Source organism: Sus scrofa, chromosome 2, assembly GCF_054392235.1.
Source record: "Sus scrofa isolate SSC_HxYL_T2T_F1_AM1 chromosome 2, Sscrofa_HxYL_maternal_Yorkshire_Landrace_v2.0, whole genome shotgun sequence".
In the NCBI taxonomy this organism is placed as follows: Eukaryota; Metazoa; Chordata; class Mammalia; order Artiodactyla; family Suidae; genus Sus; species Sus scrofa.
The window spans coordinates 50,291,565-50,313,929 of NC_139384.1; the positions used below are offsets into that span (position 1 = coordinate 50,291,565).

General features: G+C 50.9%; 1 protein-coding gene across 39 annotated transcripts in view; it reads right to left on the minus strand.

Annotated features, from left to right (window-relative positions):
* Positions 1 to 22,365, minus strand: part of MICAL2 (microtubule associated monooxygenase, calponin and LIM domain containing 2) — a 256,472-nt gene that overhangs the window by 72,117 nt on the left and 161,990 nt on the right. For 19 of the 39 annotated variants that reach the window (XM_085011985.1, XM_085011976.1, XM_085011971.1 and 16 more), the window contains 4 exons: positions 21,094 to 21,182; positions 18,917 to 19,019; positions 3,629 to 3,809; positions 1,754 to 1,941 (listed from right to left, as the gene is read on the minus strand). In XM_085011985.1, the coding sequence (XP_084868111.1) occupies positions 1,754 to 1,941; positions 3,629 to 3,809; positions 18,917 to 19,019; positions 21,094 to 21,182 (561 nt within the window). Of the gene's footprint in view, positions 1 to 1,753; positions 1,942 to 3,628; positions 3,810 to 14,668; positions 19,020 to 21,093; positions 21,183 to 22,365 lie in introns of those variants that run through there. The other 20 variants (XM_085012007.1, XM_085011998.1, XM_085012009.1 and 17 more) reach the window with 3 other exon arrangements.

The following is a 22,365-nucleotide window of genomic DNA, read 5'->3' on the forward strand; positions in this document are numbered from 1 at the left end:
GCAACAAAGGATCCAAGCCGTGTCTGCAACCTACGCCACAACTCATGGCAAAGCCAAATCCTTAACCCACTGAACAAGGCCAGGGATCAAACCTGCAACCTCATGGATCTTAGTCGGGTTCATTAACCACTGAGCCATGAAGGGAACTTCCTCATTGAGTTGTTCAGGTGTGCATATGACAACTAATTCATCCAGGCAAGCCTCTCAGAAGCGGCTCTTCTGTGATCCCAAAGTGCAGGATATGGCCCTCCTGCACCGAGGGCACTGCCATTGGTGTAGATGCTGGGCTGCACCCTAGACCCATGGCATCTGAATCTCTGAAAGAGGCATAGCATGTACCCAGACTCTATCCCCTGCATGTGCTAAGCTTCTACATGCCTCTCTGGGCGGCACCACACATGGTACTTAGCAAATGTGTTTTGATGACAATTTGTCCCTTTTTCCCTCGTGTGGGAGGGTATATCCAGAGTTTCCAGGATTCTGGCCCCACCCCTGGCCTTCCTGTGAAACCATCACTAGGGAGAAAGAACATCTCTAGGTTCAGGTGGAAGTTGTGCTCTTGGCCACCAGAGGGCAGCACAGGACAAGTAGTGTTCTGGCTCTGCCAGGGTCACTAAGGCCATTAGTCCTGATGGTGGCAAGTTTCTGTTGGCCTTTTCTTTCCACTCAGAGATTACTAGTTGCTCTTGACTAAATCAAAACACTCAATTCAAGGCCACCATTACTAAAACAAACTGGAATACTAAAGACAACTACTTAGGGTGTGGATCTCCTAGCCTCAGGCCATGTCGTTTACTAAGCTGTGAGTCCTTGGGAAAATACTCAGTCCATTTGCTCACCTGCAAAATGGGCTTCATGCTACTCACCTCACAGGGTGGTCCTAAGTATGAAATGAGGCCACGCATGGCGATGGCCCTGGCCAGTAGAAATACTTAGTGCACTGCAATCAGTGTATTCCACAAGCCTCAAGCACTGGCAGTGGCTCTGTGCTGCCCTCTGGTGGACCCAGGGAAACTGTGCAGCCCAGGGCTGCATGAGGTCCAACAGGCCCTGAGCCCACCTCCCTTCCTCCGTGGGCCATGGAATGCTACAGGGGACCCTCAGAAAATATTTGCAGAGGAGATCGATCCAGACAGGAGGATCCTGGGCCCCCCTTATCTCTGTTTGTGACACACAACAGCCAGGCAGGCCCTTTCACCACTATCCCGCTTGAGATTCCAAAGATACTCAAGGAGAGGGTAGGCTGGGCCTGGATCTAGTCCCCTCACCCCCACTTGTTTTTTGTTTTTTGCTTTTTTTTTGCTTTTTAGGGTCACACCTGTGGCATATGGAGGTTCCCAGGCTAGGGGTCCAATTGGAGCTATAGCTGCCAGACACAGCCACAGCCACAGCCACAGCCATAGCCACAGCAATAGCAACAATCAGATCCAAGCTGTGTCTGTGACCTGCACCACAGCTCATGCTATTGCCAGATCCTTAACCCACTGAGTGAAGCCAGGGATTGGACCTGCAACCTCATGGTTCCTAGTCAGATTCGTTTCCACTGCACCACGATGGGAACTTCCCCTGACCTCCACTTGTACCCCAGCCTCCCAAGGTCTCAGCTCTACTGCCTCTGAGCCTGAGGGCCAGGCCTACTGTCACCTGGTTCTCCACAAGGTCCTCCCAGAGGGTCTCTATTGTACCCCACCCCTGCTCCAATGTCCCAGGAACAAGCAAGCCTGTTTCTCACCCAGGCAGGCTCTCTGCTCACCTTGCCCAGCTTCAGGTTCCTCAGGCCCTTGTGCAGAGATTGTCTGGGTCAGGGTCTCCCTCAGGGAGCTGTGCCGGGTGAGGGGCTTTGGGAGGGGTGGGGGTTGGGGTTCCAGCTGTTGGGGTCTTTTGTCAGAGGGTTCTGCCCTGGAGGCCTCCCTGCCACTATGGTTGAACTCTGTGTCAGAGCTGGAAGGGAAGAAGACAGCAGGTGAGCAAGGAGGCCTATAACCCCCACCCCACATTGTGCCCCACCCATCCCTGCCCCCAGACCAAGGGGTTCCCGGGCAAGGGGCTTGAGTGAAACACCTGTGTGCCTGGCACCAGCCTCTGGCTTTGTTATGGGCTGAACTGTGTCCCCCAGATTCATGTGACCCCCTGGTACCTTGGAATGTGACTGCTTTCAGAGACAGGGTCTTTAAAGATGCAATCAAGTTAAAATGAGGTCATTAGGGTGGGCTCTAATCCAATCTGACTGGTCACCTTACAATTTTCCTTACAAGGAAATTTAGACACATCGACTCATGGAAGAAAAATGCCATGTGAACAAGAAGACGGGCCGTCTACATCCAAGGAGAGGGGCCTGGAACAGATCCTTCCCTCATGGTCATCAGAAGGAACCAACCCTGCCGACACCTGGGTCTGGGGCTTCCAGAACTGTGAGAAAATCAACCTGTGTTGTTTAAGCCACCAGTCTGTGGTGCCTCCCAGCAGCCCTAGCACAGGAAGGCAGGCAAGTTCTGATCGGAGCAGGTGAAAACAGCCCAGCACGTGTACAATGAAGTCCTTGTGAGAAGGCTGGTCCTCTCTCCTTCACCCATCCCCGAGCAGGACTCCTAAGCTCTTGGGGGTAAAATGAGCCAGTCCCTTGGACCTGGGCCTCAAACATCAGTTATTTAAATGCTGCAGCCCCCACATGGCAGATGGGGGAATAGAAGAGACTACTGGGGTGGGAGGTGGTATTTAACCAGGTCTGCAATAACCATCAGGAATTCAGTTGTTGGGGAAAGAAGGGGTGTGTCCTAGGCAGTGGGGGCAGCACAGCTCGGTCCCGAGGTGGGGATGCTCGAGGGTGGTCCAACAGCCTCTGAGCCCACCTCTCTTCCTTTGTGGGCCATGGAATGCTATAGGGGCTCCTCAGAAAATATTCACAGAGGAGACTGCTCCAGACAAGAGCCCCCCCCCCCATCTTGGGCCCCCCTTGTCTCTGCTTGTGACACACAACACATTGGCTAGTGACATTTACAGGACTATATATATTTTTCCTTCCCTCTCTCTCTTCCTCCCTCCCTCCCTCTCTCTCTCCAGCAGGCTTCTTTGTTTTAGGGCGCTGTCCCTCATCCATCTATGGGCTTTGGTGGACCGTCTATCCATCAGCCTGCCCAAACCTGCCAGTCACAACAGCATCCCAGTCCTATTCACCGATTAGCCCCAGAGTGGGCATGGAATATGAACAGTATCAATCAGAAGTCTACCTGGATATCTTGTCATATGAACATGAATTTATGGATGTGGGTCAAGGCCCTCAGCCACCAAGAGTCCCCCACCTTGGCCCTTCTGGGGTGGCTGTAAATCTGAGAGGCAGCAAGAGAGAACAGCAGTTTGAGTCTCTAGCCCCAACCTTGCCTGAAGTGAGGACTACCCATGGACTTGCCAGGCAGATGAACCAAGGCATTTGCTTGTCTGCTTTGTTTTATACCCTTGATGTAGGAATTCTTTGCTCCTGACAATTCCCTATGGATGGTCCCATTCTACAGCTGAGGAAATGGAGGCACAGAGAGGTCACACTGCAGGGGAGAGGAGAGAAGACCAGCTCCCGAGGGCTGTCCCCTTGCCCAGGCTGTCCTGTCCTCATCCTGCCACAGTGGGCGCATACCTGCTGTCATCGCTGGTGACTAAGACACGCACAGCCAGCACGTCCTGCCCGACCACGTCCTCCCCAGGGCCGATCCTCACCGAAGTCCACTCAGAAGGCAGGGGAGAGGCAGCTCCACCTGCCACGTTCCCAGGCTCGGGCTCCGGGACGCTCTTGGGCTTCTTGGGGGAGGTTGGCTCATCTGTTGAGAGGAGAAGAGGGTCTAGAGAGACGGTGGGAGTGAACAGCCCTGCAGGGTGCCTGCTCCTCCAGAGGCATGGGGATGCTCATCCTTCATGCGGTCGCTGGATCCCCACCACTCAGCCCCCCAGACACCCCAGCCTTCAGAGCACACGTCTTGAATGAGGGACACGAATGCATACACCATCCCATTTAATTGTAAAGGAGGGTCTGAAGTGTCCAGAGGATCTGTTGCCAAAACCACAATGCCAACGTGTGGCTAAACCCAGCGGTAACGTCCCACTTCTCCTCTGACTTGGCACACAGCAGCCTCTGACCCAGCTGATCACTTCCCTCTCTTTGCTCAGCTTTCGGGGATGGCACAGCCTGGCTCCTGCGCCTGCCAACCCCATGGCTGTCTCCTCTCTTTGTTTCTTTTTTTTTTTTTTTTTTTTTTTTGTCTTTTTGCCATTTCTTGGGCTGCTGCTGAGGCATATGGAGGTTCCCAGGCTAGGGGTCGAATCGGAGCTGTAGCCACCAGCCTACACCAGAGCCACAGCAACGCGTGATCCGAGCCGCGTCTGTGACCTACACCACAGCTCATGGCAACGCCGGATCGTTAACCCACTGAGCAAGGCCAGGGATCAAGCCCTCAACCTCATGGTTTCTAGTCGGATTCGTTAATCACTGTGCCACGACGGGAACTCCCTGTTTCTTTCATTGGTTCTCACTCCCCACCTTGACCTCTCCACCCTGGAGGATCCCAGGGCTCAGTCTTGGAACCCCTTCTCTTCTCACCTACACTGTGTCCTTGACGATTGCATCTGGTCTCAGCTTTAAATCACCCTGGACAACGACACATATATGTCTCGAGCTTGGAGGTTCCCCTGAACTTTTTTTTTTTGCTTTTTAGGGCTGCACCTGCAGCATATGGAGGTGCCCAGGCTAGGGGTCCAGTCGGGGCTGTAGCTGCCAGCCTATGCCAGGGCCACAGCAACACAGGATCCGAGCCACATCTGCAACCTACACCACAGCTCACGGCAACACTGGATCCTTAGCCCGCTGAGCAAGGCCAGGGATCGAACCCACAACCTCATGGTTCCTAATCAGATTCGTTAACCACTGAGTCACGACGGGAACTCCTCTTTATTTTTATTTCTAGCACATGGCACCTTCTAATAAACTATACAATTTCATCACATTTTTTTTTTTATTATCTCTCCCCCATACCTAGAACATAAGCAGTGAGTTTTGCCTATTTTGTGTCTTGCTAGAATGGTGCCTGGGGAAGAGCGGATGCTCCATAAATACCTGTTTAAGGAACCAACAGGTGAACAGATGAGGACATAAGGCAGCTGGAGCCCCTGTGCCCTCTTAGCCACTAACCAGTCGGGTGAGCCCCTCTCTGATCACAGCGAGCAGGTATCCTTTCTCCTCTCAAGGCTGCCACCTCATGAACTTGGCTCCCCCAACAACCTCCTCACAAACGTCACCTCTTCCCTGTGTCATTAACATCTTTGTCTACTGGAGTTTTTCCATCAGGGTTTACATGTGCTGAAGACCCTCCCATGGAAAGAAAAGCATTTTTTGTTGTTGTTGTTTTGCTTTTTAAGGCAGCACCTGCATGCGGCATATGGAGGTTCCTAGGCTAGCGGTCAAATTGGAGCTACAGCTGCCAGTCTACACCACAGCCACAGCAACGCAGGATCCGAACCATGTCTGTGACCGACACCACAGCTCATGGCAACACTGGATCCTTCACCCACGGAGCGAAGCCAGGGATCAAACCCGCATCCTCATGGATACTAGTCAAGTTCATTACCGCTGAGCCACAAGGGGAACCCCCCAAAGATAAACATTTTTCCTCTCTGAGCCTTCCAGGCCCCCAGCCAAGTGTTCTTCCTCTTCCTGGACAATCTTCTACACGCACTTTCTCTGCTTCTCCATCTCCCCTCACTCACCCCTCAATCACCTATAATCCTGCCTTGGTCTCCATGACTCAAAGTGCCCCTGACAAAGTCCCGGCAGCCTCCTTCTCGCTAAGTCCATTTTGCAAGGCCTTGGGGTCCCCCTGCAGCCCTTGCCCCAGACCCTGCCCTGCTCCCAAGGATGTTCTCCCTGCCTGGCTGGCTGCTCCATCTCAGCCATCTGGTCTGCTTGCCAACCCTTAAAGGCTGGTTTCCTCATGCTTCCACCGGGCCTCTCTCATTTTTTCACCTCACACGTTCTTCTTGGAAGATGTTAGCTACTCCTTAAACAGTATTTACCCCCTGTGATGATAACGCAAAACGTTGTGTTGCTTGTGGCAATGCCTCCCATTTAAAAATATGGTATGGGTCCAACAAAAACATATCTACAGGCAGATGCAGCTGGGGGTGGGGTGCCGGTTTGCAAGTCCAAGTGCAGTGTTTGTCTATGAAGACATGTATGCACCCTTCTGCACTGGTGTGGCTATGGATGAATGGGGGGGCTTTGGGAATAGATTTATAATTGGATGCTTGAGTAAGTAGCAAAAATAATAGCAGGAGCTAACTTTTATTGAGTATTCTTATCAAAGAGTGTTGACGCGTTCATTGTGTGATACATCTATTCAGTTCCACACAACCTTCTAAGAAGAGCAATATTATCCCCATTTTGCGACTGAGAAAACAGGTGCACAGAGGTAAAGACACCAGTACTCCGTCACATATTTTATCAGAGGATGGGGACCTGTCTGGATGTCTATGAGCAGAACAAACCACAACTGGATGCCTACACACGTGACCACTATTCCGGGAGTTTGGAGGGGGCTATGTCCCCACTTCTATCCCTCCCTGTAACAGTTTTGTGGTTTGTCCTGTGACCTTGAAGTCCTTCCCACTGGAGTAGGGAGGGTGAGCGTCCCTGCCCAGCTGATGCAAGGTTTGGCCGTGAAACCTGCTTCGACCAGTGGAAATTAGTGGGTGTGACGTGAGCAGTGGCTTTCAATGGCCTCACTGTCTGGTTAGTCCCCTGGCACTCTTGTTCACTGGCCATGAGAAGAGCTTGTCCCAGATGGCCATTGCCATTTCAGGCTAGATCCCTGATTGTGGGCCCATGGAACAGATCTGGAACCCAACTCTGGCCTGGCTAATCCCATGTAAGCCCAGGCCACCCTTGCACCTGCAGCCTGAAGCAGAGCCACCCAGCCGACCCACAGACCCATAAGCAAGAAAAATGATGCTACCAGCTACTAAGGTTTGGGAGGCTTGTTAACACAGAATTCCTGTAGCAGAGACTTGGCTCTATACCTGATTTAGGTGTGAGTACAGGTGTATGGGCCTGTGAGCCATGTGAAAATACTTGTATAGTCAACAGAAGCTTCTGTGCCCTCCTGATCCAGGACTGTGCTGGGGATTTAGGGATGAGTCAGCCAAGGTCTGCCTCAAGGGTCTCTTTCTGTCCTAGAAAGAGAGTCTGTTCATTCATATCTTCCTTATAAGGCAGACCACAAAGAGTGAGATGGAAGAGGGGGAAGATCTGACTTCCATGACACAGAGCCTTTGAGTTGAAGTCACCATTTGATTCTGTTTTGTTTTTTCTTTTTTTCATGGCTGCACCTGCAGCATGTGGAAGTTCCCAGGCTAAGGATTGAATCACAGCTGCAGCTGCCGGCCTATGCCACAGCCATAGCAACTCGGGATCCGAGCCACATTGGCAACCTACAGCACAGCTCATGGCAACGGTGGATCCCTAACCTGCTAAGCAAGGCCAGGGATCGAATCCTTATCCTCATGGATACCAGGTGGGGCTCTTAACCCACTGAGCCACAATGGCGACTCCCTTGAAGGCACTGTTTTAATGGGGCTTGAGGAGGAGGAGGATTTGCACAGGGAAGAGGGAGGTGGTGCTCCAGGAGGTGGATCTCTGGGAGCAAAAGCCGAGTGGGAAAGCACTGCCCTCATGTGGCTGGAGGGCAGGAGGGTACAGAAAGGCCACCAGTGGGAAAGGATTGCATTGACATCACACCAGGAAGGGCCTTGAACGATGGGGTGAAGGGTGGATTTCACTCCAGGAGCAACCCGTAAAGGGCTGCAAGCTGATCCCATTGGATTTGCCTTCTAGAAAGATGGTTCTGATTGCAGAGGGAAGGTGGCCCACAAGGAGGAGAGAGGGTGGCGACGGTGATAACCGGAGGAGACCTAGTGGCTGAGCATGCGCGGCAGTGGAGATGGAAATGGAGAGCAGCCTGGCAGGTGGGCAGCCACCAGACTCACGGCCCCTGCACCTAGGGGACCAGCCCGAACCTGCAAGGAACACCCCAGGTCTGCTTTTCTCCCTCCCCCGCAGAGGGTGTTATCTCTGCCAGTGGGGCTGAGAGATGGCACAGGATAAGGGCTCGGGCTGCCTCCCTGGGCTTCTGTGGGGAGGCGGGACATGGCTGAATGATGATTCCCCCCCAGCACAGCAGAGTCAGGGTCCATGTCTCACAGCAGACCCCGGATATCAGCGGAGGGGCTGGCAGGGGCACCTGGGGGTGGAGACTTTGTGGAAGAAAAGCTGGTGCTTCAGGAGTTCCCTGGGGGTCTAGGGTTTAGGACTTGGCACCTTTACCTCTGTGGCCCTGGGTCCCTGATCTGGGAACTGAGATCCCACCTCAATCCCCTGCATACTGAGGCAAAGAAAAGAAAAGAAAAAAAAAAGCTGATGTTTCCTCTGGTCACCGCCTCTCCCAGACAAAAAGCCCCCAAGGATGACATGCTCCTCCCCTCTTTCTGCTCCCGACCCCCACCCCCACCCCCAATAAGGTCTTGCCGCGGGCTACAGTTGGGTCTCAGGTTCAGGGCTGCCCAAAGGAGGAACTTTCTCTACTCAAGCTTCTACTTCCAGAAATATTTCATTCCCCTGAGGATCCATGGCCAGGAGTGGTAGTTCTAGTGGTGCTAGTATCAGAAGTAATCTAGGGAGTTCCTGTCATGGCTCAGCAGTAATGAACCCAACTAGTACCCATGAGGATGCAGGTTTGATCCCTGGCCTCGCTCAGTGGGTTAAGGATCTGGCGTTGCCATGAGCTGTGGTGTAGGTCGCAGACGCAGCTTGGATTCTGTGTTGCTGTGCCTGTGGCTGTGGCTGGCAGCTGTAGCTCCAATTGGACCCCTAGCCTGGGAACCTCCATATGCTGCAGGTGTGCCCCCACACACAAAAAAAGAAATAATCTAAAGGCAATAACAAAAAGCAGCCCCAACTCAACATCAGGGCCCAAATGCTCGTTCATCAGTTTATGTACATCTTCTCTAACAACCCCCAACCTGAGAGGACTGGAGAACCATCTTCCGTGCACGAAAGGGAGTCAGAAAGTAACAGCCGGGGCCACCTGGATCAGCTGCTGCTGCTGGACACAGAGCAATGTCTGTCATCAGCCCCAGGTGAGGGGCAGATGTGTGCTGCTCTTTGTCCTAGACTTGAAGTTATCTGTACTCGTAGGAGAATTCGGTGGGGCAGGGGGCTGCCAGGGGAAGAGATACATGAGGATGGGATGGGGGGAGAGAATGACCCAGCCCCTCCCAGGGCAGCTCCCCTGGCCCCCTGGAGGGAAGGAGGGCTGCTCAGAGCCGAGCATCTAAATCTCTTCCCGTTGCTCTGGCCAGACACCTGCTCTCTGGTGAAGGATGCAACTCCAGAGGCAGAGCCAGGTAGTATTCAGGCAAATGTCCAACCGCGCATATCACCCCCGGCAGCCAAGACCTGAGGCTTTTTCCTGGCCAGACCCCAGCTACAAGGTCAAGATAAGAATCTTGCCTTGGTTCTGTTGGTGGACCTGTTCCTGTTTCTCCTTCTCTGGGAACACTTCTACTCTCCTCTGAACTCAGGGAGACAACGAAGCAGCATGCTCTCCTGTGTGCTATTATTAAGCTCATTTTCCAGATGAGGAGACCGAAGCTCAGAGACGTTCTCTTACTGTCCAAGGTCACACAGCTCCTAACTGCCAGAGGAACTTTTGGCTCCAGGCTTGGAAAAGCTTCCCCTGCTCCCTTGCCCACTGTGCTCTCTGAAGACAAAAGTTGAACAGGAGCCATGGGTCTAAGCTTATCAGGATCCAATCAGGAAAACAGAACCCAAGCCACGGCATTCAACAGAGGAAAATTAATATAAAAAACTAATAGCAATGGTACTGGATGAACTGAAAAGCCAAACAGAGATCATGAGACTACCCAGAGACAAGCAATTGCAGGAAGCCCCTGGCTAGGGAGACCTTAGAATCAGCTGGTGCTGTGAACCTAGATGCCCAGAGCTGGGGGTTCAGGTTGCAGTATTAAAGGGAGACATGGAAACAAAGACTTGAATAAATGTGGGATCAGCCACATGGATACCGGGGAAGGGTGTTTCGGGCAGAGGGAACAGCCAGGGCAAAGGCTCTAAGTCAGAGGCCATTGTGGTTGGGACACCACGTGTGAGAGGGAGCAGCAGGAGAGCAGGTCAGAGACACAGGGGCCGGGTCATATAGAGCCATCCAAGTCTGCCATATGCCTTTGGCTTTTACTCTGAGTGAGCTGGGGAGCCAGTGGTTTTGAGCAGAAGAGAGATGGGACTTGTGTTCTAACTGGATCCCCCCAGCTGTTGTTTTGAAAGTAGATTGAAAGGAATAAGGAAACAGGAGACCTCGTAGGAGGCCACTGGACTAAGGCAGGAAGAGACGACAGTGGTTGGGGTCAGGTGCTGAGATGGGGACAGATTCCGGCTGTCTTTGGAATTCACGGATGAATTGGCTTTGGGGCCAAGAATGACCTCCAAGGCTTGGAGCTGAGCAGCGAGAAGAATGGAACTGCTGTTTCCAGAGACCGCGAAGGCCAAGGGTAGAGTCTGTTTTGGGGGAAGACCAGGAGTTAGAGGCTCTCAGTGGCCAGCTGAGCAGAGATGGAGAGCAGGCAGCCAGAGACAGAGCTAGAAATGGCTCCTTCTGCTCACTATGGATGCAAGTACTCACTACAGGGAAACCAAAGTGGTGCGGGCAGGTGGCAGGAGAGAGGGGCTCAAGCTGAGGCCAGGCTACCTCAAGGGAGGTGACCAGTTACCTTCAAGCGAGCTAGGGGGCCAGTAAACCAGAGAAAATGGGAAGTAGCCATCTCACATGAATTGAGACCTACTTAGTCCCCAACCAGAAGATGTCCTGTAAGACACTGAGCCCCAGCTGACTTCGAACGCCTCCCTCAGGGCACTCCCTGCTGCACAGAACCAAGCATGTGCTACCCAGAACCAGGCAAGAGATGGGCACGCCTCCTGACCCTGCCTTCACAGAACCTTCTGCCAGAGGCGTCGCCAGTCCCCATCCACAGAAGGGCCTTGCCCAGTGCCTCTGAGTCAATACAAAGTGCCAGGGGATGGAGTTCTCATTGAGGCTCAGTGGTTAACGAATCCGACTAGGAACCATGAGGTTGCGGGTTTGATCCCTGGCTTCTCTCAGTGGGTTAAGGATCCGGCGTTGCTGTGAGCTGTGGCGGAGGTTGCAGACGCGGCTCGGATCCCTTGTTGCTGTGGCTGTGGCGCAGGCCGGTGGCAGCAGCTCCAATTGGACCCCTAGCCTGGGAACCTCCCTATGCCATGGGAGCAGCCCTAAATAAGGCAAAAAAAAAAAAAAAAAAAAAAAAAAGACAAAGTGCCAGGGGAAAGCTGGGTCCTTGGCCAAGTCTAGGGCCTTGCCCTGTGCCCAGGCTCTCCTGGGAGCAGCCCTTGATTCCTGGCCTGAGCCCCCATGACTGTTCCTTGGCTGTTGAAGATGCTGCTCTAGCATCGTGCACTTTAATATCAGCACCTACTCAAGGTCGCCACGAAGAGGTGACAAGCTAATGAAGCAGCGCGCAGGAAGGGCTCGGTCCTGCAGAAACACTGACCAGAGGCAGGAAAAGCAGCAGCTGCTTCCCTGCCTTATTTAAGGTATTAAAGAAAAAGCTCCGAAATGAAAGAGAAGGAGTTCAGAGAAAGAGAGAAAATGGCCCACTCCCATGCTCTTTGCTTGACCCACTTACTCTACTTGATATTCAGGTTGCAGGGATTTTCTTTCTTTGGCTGGATTGTTTCCTTAGGATCAGTTGCTGGGTTGGGATTACTGAGCTAAGAGGTCAGAATCCCTTTTATGGGTCTTGATAATTACTGCCATATTGCTTTCCAGAAAAGATGGTTCCCATTTAACTTTTCACTTGATACTAGTGATTAAGCTCATATTTTTTCTTATCATCCGCTTCACTGTTTCTCTATTTATTCAGTGGGTATAGATAGCATCATTAATTTATATTCCTTTGAAAGGCAAGTTAGAACATGTTGGGAAATGCTTGCTCTTTTAGGGTTGTCATCTAAAATTTTCCTGAGCGTGAACTGTCTGTGCATAGCCTTTGCCCACTTATCAAAGTTGGGTTTTTAATCAACAATTACCTGATCATCTACATGTGCAAGGCACCTGGGAACACCTGCTTTGTGGACATTTTTGAAATGCCACATCAAATGGATAGCTTTGTTATCATATTGAATTCATATTTTTCCCCAGCCTAATAGGGGAAAAATTTTCATTTTCATACGTTAAGTTTTAAAAATGTATCTAGGGAGTTCCCGTCGTGGCACAGCAGAAACGAATCCGACCAGGAACCAGGAGGTAGCAGGTTTGCTCCCTGGCCTCGCTCAGTGGGTTAAGGATCCAGTGTTGCCGTGAGCTGTGGTGTAGGTCGCAGATGCGGCTCGGATCTAGAATTGCTGTGGCTGTGCCTTAAGCCAGAGGCTACAGCTCTGATTCAACCCCTAGCCTAGGAACCTCCATATGCCACAGGCGTGGCCCTAAAAAGACAAAAAGACCAAAAAAAAATGTATCTAATATCTGTGTCATGTTTTTCCCAAGTCATTTTTTCTATCAGAGGTTTTTTTGTTTTGTTTTTGTTTTTGTCTTTTTTTAGGGCTGCACCTGTGGCATATGTAAGTGCCTAGGCTAAGGGCTGAACTGAAGCTGCAGCCTGCAGCTGCCAGACTACACCCACAGCCGCAGCAACGCAGAATCCGAGCCACATCTGCAACCTGCACCACAGCATCCCCAACCCTGAGCGAGGCCAGGGATTGAACCCACATCCTCAGGGATGCTAGTTGGGTTCTTCACCTGCTGAACCACAGTGGGAACTCCCTATTGGAGGTTTTAAAGTTTAAAAAGTTACCACTCTATTATCTATTCAATATTGAATTCTATTCAGTACTTAATTCTATGATTTACCTAAATATTTTATCCAGTGTTTCTGGATTAAAGAATATTTTACCAAACATGAATGTAGAATATATTACACAAAACAAAAAACTCCTCCAAACAAGCAAAAAACTCACTTCAAAGAAGTTATGGGCAAGCCCACTTGAACAAAGTGAATTCAGCTTCTTTACTGAAGGACTCCTTAGAGACATGAACCTGCTAGTAAATCTGGTGGAGCACCAAGGTTTGGGAGAACCAGCATGATTAGTACAAAACATTTCTCAAACTTTGGGACAATGGAACCCTTTCTTCACAAAGCACCATTGGGAGCTAGTGTTCCATTGCCATGCTTTGGGAAAACGTTGCTTTAACCCAACTTCAAATCAAAAATCAAAACCAAACTGTAAGCTCCAGGTGAGTGAAGACTTTGGCGCTTTCATTCATTCCCTGCGATATTCTCAGCACGCAGTAGGTGCTCAGTAAATATCAGCTGAGTAAATAGATGTGTGTGTGTGCACAGATCAACAATAAGTGCACACACGACTAAGCAAAACAAATCAAGTCTAATACAGCAACACCGAGATATATACAGTCCAAGATGCAGGGACGGGCAGGGACTTAGTGTGGTTCACGGCTGCATCTCTAGGACCTAGAATATGCATAGGGCACTATAGGCTTTCCACAAATACTGGAACAGATGAATGAATAAAGGAAGGAGTCACTTGCCCAACCCCGCTCCGGACTTCAGTCCCTAACACCCTTTCTTTCAGGGAAGGGAAAGCGTATCCCACCTGGGTAAGCATACACACCCTTGGTCAAGACCCCAGGCAGCTCTGAAGGCAGCTCCAGGCACCAGCAGCTGGGCTCAGGGACTCAGAAGTACCCCTTTAGAGGTGCAAGGGCCTCATGAAGTTTTCACATCAACATCAGATGCTGAACTACATCTAGCCTCGCAATGGGAGGCCTCCCACCCTAGGGAGGTAGAGGTCAAGGTTTCTAGACAGTGTCCAGACTAGTTGGGTGAGACTCCAAATTCTGCCCGTAAAGACAAGTGGAATTGGGCCAGAGCTTGCCATTGGTGCTGGCCTCAGAGGGGCCCCGTGAGCAGAGCCTCGTAGCCTTAGCCCTGAGTGACCTGAGCCTCTGGGGGCAAGGTGGGTCTTTTGGCATCACAAATACCTCTCCTTCTGGGTGAGCACACCTGCCATGTTCACTGCCATCCTGAATCCCTTCTTCCCTCCTTACCTTTCACCCATCACTCAGCCGGACCAGCATAAAACTTTCAAAGAGCAACCTCTGTCACGCAGGAACCTAAGTTAGCGTAAGGTCTCTAAGTAAAGCTCTCCTGCAGGTCTACGGCTTGGCTGTGTGCAGCCAATGGGTGCAAGCCTCTGTGGAGATGGTCTGTTCCTGACAGCTGAGGTGACAGTGCCCCTCAGCCAGCTCTGCCCAGCACGTCAGATAGAAAAGTACCATGAGTTTTCAAGGAAGAACCCCCAAAGCCTGGCCCTGGAGCATCGGTGCTCCTTTGCAAATATTACCCCCAGGTAATATTTCTTCTCAGAGTACCCAGCGCAGCCCCAGAGAGACCCATGTCACCGCAAGTGCAAGGCCCGCCAGGTGAGGGAAGGCTGACCCCTGAAACCAACCCCTGGCTTTGAGGCTTTGAGCAGCTTCCATGGCAAAGAAGAGAAGAAACAATGAGCTTTATAAAGAACCATATTTATTTTCATTTACAGCATCCAAATACCATAAATAAAGCTAAACATCGTTGGCTGTGTGCAAAATACAGGGTTCTGTGTGGGGCCATGTCAGGAAGGTCACATGCGGGGTGATGAGATGGGGAGGCTAGCTAAGGAGGAGGCTGGGGGGAGGAGGGTGCTCTTTGGTTGACATTCTATAAAGGGGGGAAGACTCTGCAAGAGAAGATGAGATAAGAGCGATGACTTCGTCCTGGCTGAGATCTGCACCAACAAGGGAGCAAGACATGCGGGGCCATGCAGACAGACAGGCCGAGGGTCAACGTGGCTCGGGGCCTCATGCAGGACACACACATCACCTGCAGCCCGAGACCGTGAGGTCTTGCCAGCAGCAGCCCCACCATACTTGGTGTGGTGTTTAATCTTTAAAAAAAGTGCTTTGAGCATCCTGCTGCTCCAGGTAAAGAGTCAGCGGGAGAGAGAGTGTTGAATGGGACTGTGGGGGCCCTGAAATTGGCTGCTCTAGGTGTGGGGCTGAACTGAGCCATCTCTCAAAGGCATCCCTGACCTGTGGCCATGACTGCTCTAGTTGATGCTTCTGCATGCTCTGGGGCTTTAGGAGCCAAGAGAGATCAGAAGAGCTACCGCAACACCCTCAGAGGTAAAGTGGAGGTGGCAGTAGACAAAGGATTTGCCTGGAAAATTGTGATTGTGTTCAAAATACAGAGAGCATGGGTCAAGCTTGGGGGCAGCCCTGGGAGTATTTTTAAAAAATCCTTCTCCAAAGAATCACCTGTGCTGCGTTTTTGTTTGTTTTTGTCTTTTTAGGGCCACACCTGTGGCATATGGAGCTTCCCAGGCTAGGGATTGAATCAGAGCTGCAGCTGCCAGCCTATGCCACAGCAATGCCAGATCCAAGCTGCATCTTTGACTTACACCACAGCCCATGGCAATGCCAGATCCTTAACCCACTGAGCAAGGTCAGGGGTTGAACCTGTGTCCTCATGGAATACTAGTCAGATTCGTTTCTGCTGAGTGACAATGGGAACTCCTCACCTGTGCTTTTGATTGATAACATCAATTATCTTTCTATGAGCCCCAATTTGAGATGCTTGTGTGCAGGTGCTTTTTCAGAGGCTCAGAGATGAAAGAGTTCTTTTCAAAGGTGAAGAGCCTTCTCTGCGGAACGGTTTCGCATTCAAGGATAACCCTCCCAGGTAGGTACGTGGCCTTTTATAAATGCAACCAGGAAAGCATGCATGCAGGTGGTGGGAAGCAGAGGGGAGGCCGGGCATGCCTCTGGCGTGGACTAGGCAAGCTGGCTCAGAGGGACAGCATCAGAAACGGCTTTCAAGTTGAGCACCACCCCACGTTGGTCACCAACCATGCCACCGAATGAATCCGTTAGTAGGCAAGACGCTCACGTTAGCACAACCAAGGCCACGGCGGTGGAGGGGGCAGGGGTGGTCAGGGCGCACCGGACGGGGCAGAAAGCGGGCAAAGGGTTAGTACCACTCTCTGAAAATCGGCAAGAAAACCAGTCACCTCAGAGCAGAAGTGTGTCAGCCAAGAAGTGGGTGGAGCACTGGAAGGCTGAAATGAGCTGACGGCCACAGTGTAAGGTTGGAAAGAGAGAGACAGAAAAGACAATTTAGTGAGGGCAGCAAGGAAAATGACGGACAACAGGAGAAGGCACGGGAGTTGAAAACCAGGCAACCGTTAAACAAAAACAAAACAAAACTTCCCCGAGGAAGTTGCTGCTTCTTAGGACAGATGAACCTTTCTGGCGGTGGTCAGCAACAGGGGGTCCCCTGTTCTCCACCCCCCGCGCCCCCCCCATCCTCTCTGCCCCGGTTTTACTCTTCTGCCTCCTATTCATTCTTGAACATGTTGTGGAGGCTTAAAGACGTCTGCCCCCTCAGGATACAGCCCTGTGTTCTGGTGCTGCCCCACCAGGAAGGTTCAAAGTCTTGGAGCATATAAACATCTCAGGCTTCTTGACAGGAACACCCTGTCTCCCCAGAGTAATGCAAACCAGACTCCTTGTGGCTATAAGGGACATTCTCAGAGATCCTAACTTGGGCTTTGTGGAGCCTCCTGCAAAGCATTTCATCCTGCCCCAGAACAGACGGTCATAACAAGGACACAGCTGTGCACGCGTTCCCATTGTGATTTTCTAGAACCAGGCATAAAATGCATCATGCCCCCCCCACCCTGCGCCCCATGAAAATACCAGCAAAAATCTGGAAAAACACAAGGCGAGTCATAGGACTAAGAACAGCTCCCAAAAGGACAGAGGCGCCCGTTCCCATGGAGTTGGCCACAGCCGAGCCCCTGATTCACCTGAGGACTTAGGAAAGTGCTTAGAGAAATGCCTCTCCTCCTCTTCCCATCCTAGAGAACGTGGCGTTTCAAAGCCCTCCAGTGGTCTGGCTCCTAACCCACCAGGCTCCATCCTTAGTTCATCTAGAGGATCTTTCAAGTGTTACAAGGCAGAGAATGGTCTCCGCCCAGCAAACTCTAGATAAGCTGAACACAGAAGAAGGCCTTTCTCTATGAGCTATCTCCACTGCTTGGCCAGCCCCAGCGGCCCTGCCTGTCCAGGCAGAGTGGAGTCGGGAGAGCTGAGGCCTTCTCCAGAGGCCCAGAGTAAAGAATGCAGGTAGACCTCAGGCCTGTTTTTGTCCTTAATAGGGTGTATTTCTTTTGCATGAGTTAATGACAGCCTCTACTCCCAGGCTCCCCTGCCAGTCAAGACACAGGGGAGCTTCCCCCTAGAGGTCAGACACATTCCTCTGCTAGGACAGTGTGGAAATAAATGGTTTCTGACTGCTTGACCAAATATGCACGGCAGCCGAGTGGCTAAGAAGCCAGGATGTCTGCACGCCATGCTCACGGGGCAGGCCACGCATCCCAGAAATGATACCCTGAGGTGCTAACGAGGGCCCTTCATCCCAAAGGACATGATGTGAGAAGGCGGTTTCTTCCGTCGGCCTGACCACTGCGGACCCTGAATGGCCTTGGCTCAGACTGTAGCCTGGGCTGGGGACATCATGGTGGGGGGGGGGGGTTGCTTAAAATGCCACCAGCTGACATAACTCCTCTGCACCATTGCATCAGTTTGATGGCACTCTGTGTGGTCAGGAGCCAATGGGCTTTTGCTGCAGTGCTCATTAGTGGGGAAGCAAAAATGTATATTTGTAGCAATCAGCTTGAAACCCTGTGGTTTTACGTCATTTGGCAATGGATTTGATATGGGGGGAGGGGGGACTTTAAAGCTACTATTTTACATTGAAACAAGGGAGCCAAACAAAGCTCCTCTCTCTGGGAGGACAGATAATAGGCAACCACACGCTGCCATGTGCTCCTGAAGTTTTAATTCTCTTTTATCCTTTCTGTTCTTTTCTTCTAAATTATTGCGTGTTTCAGGTGGTTAAAAAACCGTCTTTGGTTGGCACGTGGTATCCGGGCACATAAATCAAAAGGCACTGGTCAGGAGATGACACAGTCGCTTTGGTTTATATAAAAGCCCAAATCATTCACGTTGCAGGTGGCAGCGGCTATTACAACTGACTGCAGCGTGGAAGGGGTTTGGACTACCAGTGATAAAGGTCAAACCTGTGTCTAGAAAAATGGACACGCACAGAAAAACAAATGCTTTCTCTTGGCTTCTTGAAAGTTAAACATTGAAATGTAAACCTAGAAACATGGCTCGCTTTGGTATAAAAGTACAAAGCTACAAAAAAAAAAAAAAAAAAAAAAATTCCTTCATGTCCTGCTGGCCCGAGCACCGGGAGCAGATGGTCACGGTACCAGGCCAGGTGCAGGTGGCCGATGGGAAACTCTTTGGCTTTGAGCTAATGGGTTCACACACACGGGGCTCCCTGGCCAGAGCCCGAGCTGACTGCCCACGCTGCCATCTACACGGGAAATGTTAACGGCACTTTGGGGCTGGGTTTCAGTGCAGCTTGTCCGGGAAGCATCCGAGCAGCCAGTCGCGGATGCTCTCGAGGGATTCCTCGGACTCCCGGTACATGGAAGCCAGGGCCTCGGAGAACACCCACAGGAGGGGCAGCCCGAGGCTCAGGAGCTCGTACGTGTAGCAGTAGTTGTAAGCATTGTCCCTGATATGCTGGCTGGCGGCGCGCAGGAGTCCCTGAATCCAGTTAAGCAGCCTCCGGGGAAGGTGAAACAGGCCCCATGGCAGCCTGAGGGACCAGCTTAGCGCCTTCCTAAAGAAGGAATTGGGGATACCTGGGGGGCTGCCTTCCGGCATGCTGATGGCAGCAGCAGCGCAAGAACTTTCGGGGGGCGGGTCTCGCCGAGGGGCTTCTTGCTCTTTCCACATCCCCTCCTCCTGAGAAAGAGATCAAAGTGAGGCCACTTATGCTGTAGGGCACTGGGAACGATATCTCAGCATGGAGCATGATAACATGAGAACAAAGAGGGTCCGTGTGTACGTGGGACGGGGTCACCTTGCTGTACAGTAGAAAAGTGACAGAAGAGCTGTAAACCAGCTCAATGGAAAAACATAAAAATCATTAAAAATAAATTTAAAAAGTGAGGACATTTAGTCCGTGACTGTCACAGAGGACTCCTCCAATGAAGCAGAGGAAGAGCGCCAATAAAAAGAGAACGTGGCAGACCCTGCAGCTTGCAGCCCCCCGCCCCCCCAAACTTCAGCTCCCCATCCACTGCTGAAGGGGGCACTGAATATGAGCACGATTTTCTTGGAAGGCACGCTGATCGCAGGGATCAGTTTTGTTTGGAGCCTTCATAACACATATGCCCTCTGACTCGGCGATCCCATTGCTCATGCTTGATCCCAAGGAAACAATCTGAAATGTGGATAAAGATGGGGGTACAAAGACTTTGGCTGCAAAAATAGCCATAACATACAAATATTAAATGGCATAAATGGCCAACACCATAGAACCCAAATTATTGACCGTCTTTTACAGGCATCAAAAATTAGGCTCCAAAAGAATTTACAGAGACATGCCCTGTAAAAATATCCATGACATACAAATATTCAACAAGGAGTTCCCGTCGTGGCGCAGTGGTTAACAAATCTGACTAGGAACCATGAGCTTGCGGGTTTGATCCCTGGTCTTGCTCAGTGGGTGAAGGATCTGGCGTTGCCATGAGCTGTGGAGTAGGTCTCAAATGCGGCTCGGATCCCGAGTGGAGATCCAATTAGACCCCTAGCCTGGGAATCTCCTTATGCTGTGGGTGTGGCCCTAGGAAAGACAAAACGACAGTAAATAAATAAATAAATACATAAATAAATAAATAAAATGGGTAAAACTTACTGCCACAGCTCTAGAAATAAAAAAAAAAATTCAACAATATCAATGACCAACAGTATAGAACTCAAATGCATGACAATATGAGAAAAAAGAACAGAGACATGTATGTGTGACTGAGTCACCTCACTGGGCAGTCGAAAATTGACAGAACAATGGAAATCAGCTATAATGGAAAAAATACAAAAATAAAAATACAAAAAAAAAATTAGGCTCCCAGAGAATTTTTAATGTCATGGGAACCGATTTGAAAGACACTGGTAGTGAAAAAAAGAAGGCTATGAAACCGTAGAGATAGGATTCCAACTGGAATAAAATGTACAGTTGACCCTTGAACAATTTGGGTTTGAACTGCATGGGTGCCCTTATAGGTAGGTTTTTTTTTTTTTCCAAAAATTTTTTTTTGATTCACAGTTGGTTGAATCTATGGATATGGAGGAACCACCCGTACAGAGGGCTGGCTGTCGTTAACACGTGGATGTGTGGAAAGTCAGAGCCCCAAACCCCTACACTCTTCAAGGGTCAGCTGTATTCACATAGGAAAAGGTCTGTAAGGAAATGTTGCAAAATGTTAACGATGATTTTCTCAGGATAGAGTGATAAATGGGTGATTGAATGCTCCTTCTTTACTTTCATTTATGTACCGATTTTTCTACCTTGAGCCTGTATTACTTGTGTAAGGAGAAAAAAGCGGAAGCTGTGGGTCTTGCTGGTGGTGGGTGGGTAATCAAGCCATAGAGAAGGTTTTGGCTAAGAGCTGCCAGAGCGGGGCACTCTCACCAGCCACCCATACATTCAGCTGGCCAGTCCCTTTGCGGACATCCAAGAGGCTGGAGAAAGGACTTGGACACCACAGCACAGAGGCTGGTACACACAGAGCCTCATCCTCAGCACATGGGCTTCTCATGAGAAACAGCAGCTTCTGCCCTGGGAGCCAACATCCCAGAGGCCAGCTGAACAGACTGAGGCAGAGGGACCCTCCAGGCCAGGGAGTGGAACCCTCTTTCACCTGAGTCTCAATCCCTCCAAAGCCAGCAACGTTGGCCCAACTCGCAGGAACACTTGAAAACCTTTTCCTATCAGGGGCCTCCTCTGTTTCACCGCCACTTTCAAGATAAAACATACCTCTTTTTGTTGCTTCAACTCTGCCCGTCGCTTCCGTTGCTGACTGTTGGTTTTACAGTGGACGAAATGAGGCTTGCAGAAAAACTTGCCTATCAGAAGAAACATAGACACACACACGTTTTTTTCCTGTAAACCGGAGCCATGGCAGGACATATGGCAAGGGCCTGCCACCATCTAGGTCAGAAAAGGCCACAAATGAAACAAGCCCAGGAAGGTGCCAACCTGGGAAATGTTTTCTGCCACCTGCCATAAAGAAGTGGCACTAAAGGAGGTGGGAGGAACCTTTGCTGCCTCAGAGGCAGGTGGCAGCTGCCGGGGACTCCCAGGAATGGGGCTGAAACCCTCAGATAATCCGCAAACCAAACCCAGGCCAAGTCTTTTCCCAAGGCCAGTTGTCAGGCAGCAAAATGGACAACGTTGAATAGCAACTCTGTTTCTAGTTCTCTTTTGTTCAGGGACCCCTGGGGGTGGGAAAGGCACAGAACAGATGGTGGCCGTGATGGGGAGGAAGACCCAGGGGTGGCACCCACTGGGCCATGGGTCACTGCCCAGGACCACTGGGCGCCTTCCAAAAAAGACTTCTCTATGCACTGTTACAACAGTGACAATAGTGATGGGAGTCATGGCAACATTAGGAAGAATCTTGTGTGGCACCCAGCATACCAGGCACTATCCTAAAGGCTTCCCGCAATTCACTCAGCAACCCTCACAAGGACCTTATGAGCCAAGTACCATTATTCTCATTTTACAGATGAGGAAACCGAGGGACTAAGAGGTCAGGTAACAGGCCCAAGGTTCTATGGCTACAAAGTGGCATAGTCTGGATTGGAAACCAGGCAGTTCCTTGGAGGGTAAAGAATCGCAAGCGCTGCCATCAATATGACAATGCAGGTATCAAGTGTGGAACATTAGAAAACCATCACTCGTACCGATGAGTGTAATTCCCGGATGACTCCGGTAGGCCACTTATCAGAGGGCGGTTATGTTACAGCTATGGTCATTTTTTACAAAACGTACATCATACATAAAAACATGAATATGGGAGTTCCCATCGTGGCTCAATGGTTAATGAATCCGACTAGGAACCATGAGGTTGCGGGTTCGATCCCTGGCCTTGCTCAGTGGGTTAAGGATCCGGCGTTGCCGTGAGCTGTGGTGCAGGTTGCAGACGCGGCTCGGATCCCACGTTGCTGTGGCTCTGGTGTAGGCCGGAGGCTACAGCTCCGATTCGACCCCTAGCCTGGGAACCTCCATATGCCACGGGAGTGGCCC